Here is a 6,404-nt window from a genome sequence, read left to right as displayed (position 1 = left end):
TCCTCATCTATGGCAGGAATAGAGAGGAACATGACAGGAACCTCCGTGCAATGCTACAAAGATCACTGGAGAAAGGTATCCAGCTCAACCCTGAGAAAAGCATAATTGGATCCACCGAGATCAGTTATTTCGGGCATCACCTCTCAACTGATGGCATTAAGCCGGATCCAGAGAAAATCTCCGCCATCAAGAAGATGGAGCTGCCGAAGAACCGCGCAGAGCTAGAGACAGTACTAGGCATGGTTAACTACTTAGCCAAGTTTGCCCCGAGCCTCTCCGAAATCAACGCACCCATGCGTCAGTTGCTCAAACAATCCAATGAGTTCCTGTGGGACAAACATGACACAGCATTTCAAAAAATGAAAGACCTAATCACCAGAGAACCAGGATCAGTTCTTGTCTACTTCAACCCCAACAAAGAGCTCAGACTACAAGTGGACGCGTCAAAGTACAGACTAGGCGCAGTATTACTGCAAGAAGGAAAGCCCATCGGCTATGCTTCCAGATCTCTCGCAGACAGTGAAATCAACTATGCTCAAATCGAGAAAGAGCTATATGCAATTAATTCTGTTTGGATGTAAGCGTTTCCACCAGTACGTCTATGGCCGACAAGTCATTGTGGAATCCGACCACAAGCCACTCGAATCAATCATGAGGAAACCACTAGCCGCAGCCCCACCAAGGCTACAGAGAATGATCCTTCAGCTACAGAAGTACGACTTCACAATCATTCACCATCCAGGCAAAGACATTCCTGTCGCAGACATGCTCTCCAGAAAGTCTCTTAGCTACCAGGACAGCAGCCTCAGTGAAGGCATGGATGTGCAGATGCACATGGTGTACAACAGCTTACCTGTGAGTGACTCAAAACTGAAGGAGATCCGAGCAGGAACAGAGAAAGATGCACAACTCACACTGCTGAGCAAAGTCATAAATGAAGGATGGCCTGAGGAAAGGAGGAAATGCCCTCAGAGCAGATCTGAATTCTGGAACCACAGAGACGAACTGTCACAAATCGACAGAATCATCTTCAAAGGGGACTAAATCATCATTCCTACCAGTCTCAGAGAAGAGATGTTGACAAAAATTCATGCTGGACATATGGGCATGGAAAAATGCAAACAAAGAGCACGTGACATTATGTTTTGGCCCGGAATGTGCAAACACATTGAGGACATTGTCGGAAAATGTTCCATTTGTCTAGAACGCCACCCATCAAATGTCAGAGAGCCCATGATACCTCACCGTATCCCAGACAGGCCCTGGCAGGTCGCGGCAATGGATCTGTTCAGATGAAACAACGAGGACTACATAGTGACTGTTGATTACTACAGCAGATTTTTTGAACTGGACAAGCTTCACAGCACCACATCTGCAGCTGTGGTCCACAAGCTAAAGGCAGCCTTTGCCATGCATGGCATTGTAGAGACTTTAGTCTCAGACAATGGCCCCCAATACAAATCAAAAGAGTTTGAGTCGTTTGCCAAGGCATGGGATTTCACACGTCACATCAAGCCCACATTACCCTCAAAGTAATGGCCTTGCTGAAAAAACTGTCCAGATTGCAAAAACACTCATGGACAAAGCCAAAACGGACAAAAGAGACCCCTGCATCAGTCTCCTTGAGTACCGCAACACTCCGGTTGACAATTTCAAGTCACCAGCACAGCTGTTGATGAGCCGCAGACTTCGCTCAATCCTTCCAAGCACCAACCAGCAGCTGCAGCCAGAGGTCGTCAGCTGCAAGCAAGTGCATGCTCAGTTCCATACCACACAAGGTCGGGACGAGAGGTCAAGCCTAGAGTTATCCCTGACTTGTGAACTGTCAAAGGGTGTAGGCGGATCACTGCCCTAAAAAAAACTGTACATCATTATTGAAACGTTGAGATGTTTTCAGTGCTAGTTAAATGCTGAGTTTACTTATATGTTTATGCTACCGAGAACATTATGTAGAAGAAAGGTTTAAAAGTAATGCATAACATTTTTCTTTTAAAAGAAAGGGGATGTAGCATTTGCATACTGAATTATCATTGGCCCGCAGGCATCTGTAAGGAATACCTATTATATTCACATGTGATCACATGCTGCGTTGTCATTGGCCTGCAGGCATCTGTAAGGACTGCTATTGTTTGGAAGACCCAGGCCAGGGGTCAAAACTCCATCTTGTCCCCACTGTGCTGTATGATTGAGATCACAGACCTGATGCTTCATAAAAGAGTTTAAATTGTAATACTCCGTTGTCCTGCAATTTATTATTTTTGTACAAGGTGTGCAAAACAAGACACTCTAGACCAATCTTTTGTTTCTTTACTTGTCCCATTACATCATCCCTTTTGTCATTTAATCACTCCTGACCTCCACCCTATCACAGACTGTTGTTCTTTCCTCCCCTTCTTCTCCCCTTTTCCCTGGCTCTGTACCTGCTTATAAACTGTTAAATCTGTAACTTCTCCCAGTTCTGATGAAAGGTCATCGACCTGAAACGTTAACTCTGTTTCGCTCTCAGATGCTACCTGACTGGCTGAGTATTTCCAGCATTTTCTGTTGTTATTTCAATGGATTATATGATGCCATGTCATTGGGTGGATTAATCGCTGTTTAATGAGCAAGTTCAGGGGATTTGTCCAACAAAATCTAAAAATAAGATTTCAAGACAAAATTGGCTGCAAAGAAATTCCAGATTTGGTTGATATCCTGAAATCTTTTCACAAACGCCAACAAATATTTTGATGGCTAGTCAACATGAACTGTATGTAAATGGCACAAGAACTTTATTTAAAAAAATATATAATTCACCTTCTAATTTTTTTCCTCCCTGCTCCCTAGCCAGGCAGCACCTGGCACTGAAGGGGCAAGGGATGACTTGCTTCCAGGCTTTTCGAAGGCTCCGTCATTACCTCTCTAAGTCAGGTGCCAAGAGGCAAGCAAGAGCAACCCAGGTGCAACTCTCCTTTCCATTTTATGTCATTCTCTGCCTTCTCCTGCTTGTTGCCTCCCTATAGTGACAAAGCTGAGATTAGGCGCTCAGTGGAGGTGCATACTGATCATGCATCTTGTCACTGTGTACCACTTTGTGTTAATGCTCAAATGCACCACTCTAGGATTTTTTTTAATGAATATTCAACAAATAAATATTTATTAACTTTATGCAAATAGAGGCAATATTTTCTCCAGTACAGGGTCCTTTATAACCAATATATCATTGCAGTCAATAAATAAGCTGCAACAGAGTCCTTTTAGGATTTGGTCCAACCCATTGAATTGAAACATGGCAACTGTGAATGAGAGGTGGTGCATGTGTCAAACACAACATTTGGAACAAAAGAATGTGATTGTTTGAATGACAAATATGAGACTGTTGTGTCAATACTATTATAGAAATATGCAGCGTCCCTTTTGTTGTTACCACAACAGAGTTTAAACTATACAAAGACTGCATTCAGTAACCTTTGGCACACCTTAACACAGGTAAACTCAAATTCTCAAATTGACGACAGTCATTAGACAACTACAACAGAGTTCCTTTAGGATCTGGTCCAAGCTCATTGCTTTTCTGTTCTTAGGTTTGGACTTACACTCTTGGGCTCAGTAACTGCTCCAGGTCCATTCCCCACTGATGTCATCAAACGCACTGTTTAAACAATCAATTGTGCATTATAATCGACAGGGAACTCAGCAATGGTCTCGAGTTTCAGTTATGAGGTACATTCATTTTGTTTCCGATTATGCAATCTCCTGGTTTATTACTGTTAGGATTTCGCATTATTTTATGAATTACAAAGAACATTCATGACCAAACTATTAAAATAAATATACTTGCTGTAGTACTTTTTTGACATTTTACACTCTAGTATAATAAAACACGAGTATTACCACAGGATACTGTTTCTAACTCAATACTTGCTATTGCATATCAGTGTCAGTAAAATATTTTTTAAATGATTGGTCACAGCTAGCAATTGTTTAATTTATAAGGACATGTATCCTATCACTGTCATTATCAAGCAATGATATCAAATCTATGTTCTCAAAATCTGCAGATTCCTTGTGATTCAGTTTTAAGTATTTTGATGTATCCCAAAATAAACACCAGACTTATTACTATAATATATAAACATAGTATTACTGAATTAAACTCCTGAGCAATTTGTGATGCTTAAATGTTCAGAGACTGAGGTGACTAAAAGCAACTACTTTATATGATTGCTTTTTAGCAATCTTCTGAAATTCTTTATAACCAGTAACATTCCTCCAATGTATTTGTAATACTTTTTCATCCTATAGCTTATCTATTGAACATAACATAAGCACTTTTACTGGACTGCCAGGTATCAATACAGTTCCTGCTAATCAGTCAACAGTGAAAAAGGAAAGACGATCATATTGTAAGACTGACCTTTAAACATAGTCAAAGTCTGCCTACAATGGAAGCTAACTCTGATAATATTGCTGCTATAAGCAAATCTTGACCAAGCCCCAGGGTGCTCTTGTCTTTATACTGGTATAGCCATTCCTGCTATATTGTTAAAAGCAACTTTCCTTTGTCTGAATCAATTCCACTGTAACTGTTGCAAGCTGAAAGAAACCAGTATGGAATTCAGTTCATGCTGCCACTCTGTGAAGTTTGAACTTTTTCCTCAAGATGTCTTGTAATTAGAAGTTAGCCAGGTCAGCCCTTCGTAAAGTCCATCTCCAGTGGTTGCCGAGGAAGGCTGAACGTACCAGTTGCGATCTCGTATCCTAGTCAGGCCCAGTTTCTCCTGGATCTCATGGGGTTTCATGGCCTCGGGCAGGTCTTGCTTGTTTGCAAAGATCAGAATGATGGCATTGCGCATTTCTCTGTCATTTATGATGCGGTAGAGCTCTTGCCTGGCTTCGTCCACGCGGTCTCTGTCAGCACAGTCCACCACGAAGATCAATCCCTGGGTGCCTGTGTAATAGTGTCTCCAAAGAGGCCGGATCTTATCCTGACCCCCTACATCCCAGACGTTGAACCGAACATTCCTGTAAGTCACAGTCTCCACATTAAAGCCGACAGTCGGGATAGTAGTGACGGGCTGTCCCAGTTTGAGTTTGTACAGCACAGTAGTCTTCCCAGATGCGTCCAGGCCTAGCATCAAAATCCGCATTTCTTTGTTTCCAAAAATCTTCGACAGGAATTTCCCCATTTTTTTCAAATCAATGCCAAATATGTTCCCGGAAACAATGTTGAATTTAAACTATGTAAACTTTAACAGAGTCTGCCCATCCAGACTCCTCTGAAGAACAGTTAAACACCAGTCTTGTCTTAAGTATTTGAGGGGAAAAAAACCACAGGAGCTGATTGACAACCTGCTTCAGGAGAGGTTTTCCAGCTCCGACAAAGGCAGCACTGAAGCAAGGTCTCTCACTGTTCTGCCACTTTCTTCTTGCTTGTTCAGTCCAAAGCAAATGTTAACAAAGAAAAAGTTTTCCTCCTGACCTAACAGCTCAGAGACTGTAGTAGTTAATCTCTACTCTAGAAAAGGAAGTCGTATAGCTTCTGAAATCCATCGGCCTCGCTACTGCTGAGCGACTGTCAGTTTGTAAGGTTAATGACCCCAAATTAACAGTACAAATTACAAGAAAAGTGCAGACTGTAACTGATCTGAAACAACTTCTTCATTCTCTTGTTGTTCTTCTATTTAATAGGCTTAAGGCCTTACTCAGGCCTATAAATGCCACCTGCTGGAGGAGATATAGAACTGTTTTCTTGGCTCTTACATCTAATCTGTTTAACAAAATGTAACTATGGCAATACAAATTCAATCAATTGGCACTGTTACGCTATTAAAGAATTCTTATAAGCTGAACTCTGAGTTACGATAATTCCAACAGAGATTACTGTAGTTCATCATACAGTGTATGGTTGCATAAAAACAGTCAAGGTGAGAAAGGACCATTCAGCCCATTGAAATTCATTCCTCTGGTGCCCTAATAGCCTGAGTCTATCTACCAACTGCATTTTGATTCCCTTTGTTTCTGCTAGCTTGCCTGGCAGATTATTTCAAAACTTAACACCTTTTGAGAAAAGACATGTTGCCTGATATATCTGTTTGAAAATTTACTTTTCACTGAATTAAATTTATGCCCTCTGGTCCTACTTAACTTACTTTGAAAAAGTTTTCATTTACCTTATTAATACTATTTAATATATCTCTTTATCCACTGTGTCTCTGAACTTTTTTCATAGCTCATTCCCTTTTCATTTGGGGTCACTCTTGCTTTGAGACTCTGCACCCTCTCCATTGCTTTTATGGGCTTCTTGTGGCATGATTGATCACAGTACTCCAAGTGTGGTCTGACCAGTGTCTTGTAGAGCCTTAGGGCAGGATTTTCATTGGGCCGTGGAGTCGGGATTAGAGGTGTGTGGGGGGTTAAAATCC

The 6,404-nt window shown here is 41.5% G+C and overlaps 1 protein-coding gene across 1 annotated transcript; it reads right to left on the bottom strand.

The window, feature by feature from the left end:
* Positions 1-2,761: 2,761 nt before the first annotated feature.
* Positions 2,762-5,695, bottom strand: LOC147121558 (ADP-ribosylation factor 6-like). Its single transcript, XM_085981910.1, has one exon. It carries the CDS (start codon positions 5,166-5,168, stop codon positions 4,638-4,640), a length of 531 nt encoding a protein of 176 aa, XP_085838036.1. The 5' UTR covers positions 5,169-5,695; the 3' UTR covers positions 2,762-4,637.
* Positions 5,696-6,404: the final 709 nt, after the last annotated feature.

Source organism: Somniosus microcephalus, chromosome 3, assembly GCF_052327205.1.
Source record: "Somniosus microcephalus isolate GS21.2 chromosome 3, FLI_Smic_1.0, whole genome shotgun sequence".
Classification (NCBI taxonomy): Eukaryota; Metazoa; Chordata; class Chondrichthyes; order Squaliformes; family Somniosidae; genus Somniosus; species Somniosus microcephalus.
This window is presented reverse-complemented; position numbering and strand designations above follow the sequence as displayed.

Excerpts from the sequence above, each read along its gene's own strand:
- LOC147121558 (XM_085981910.1), bottom strand. The coding sequence starts at position 5,168 with ATGGGGAAATTCCTGTCGAAGATTTTTGGAAACAAAGAAATGCGGATT.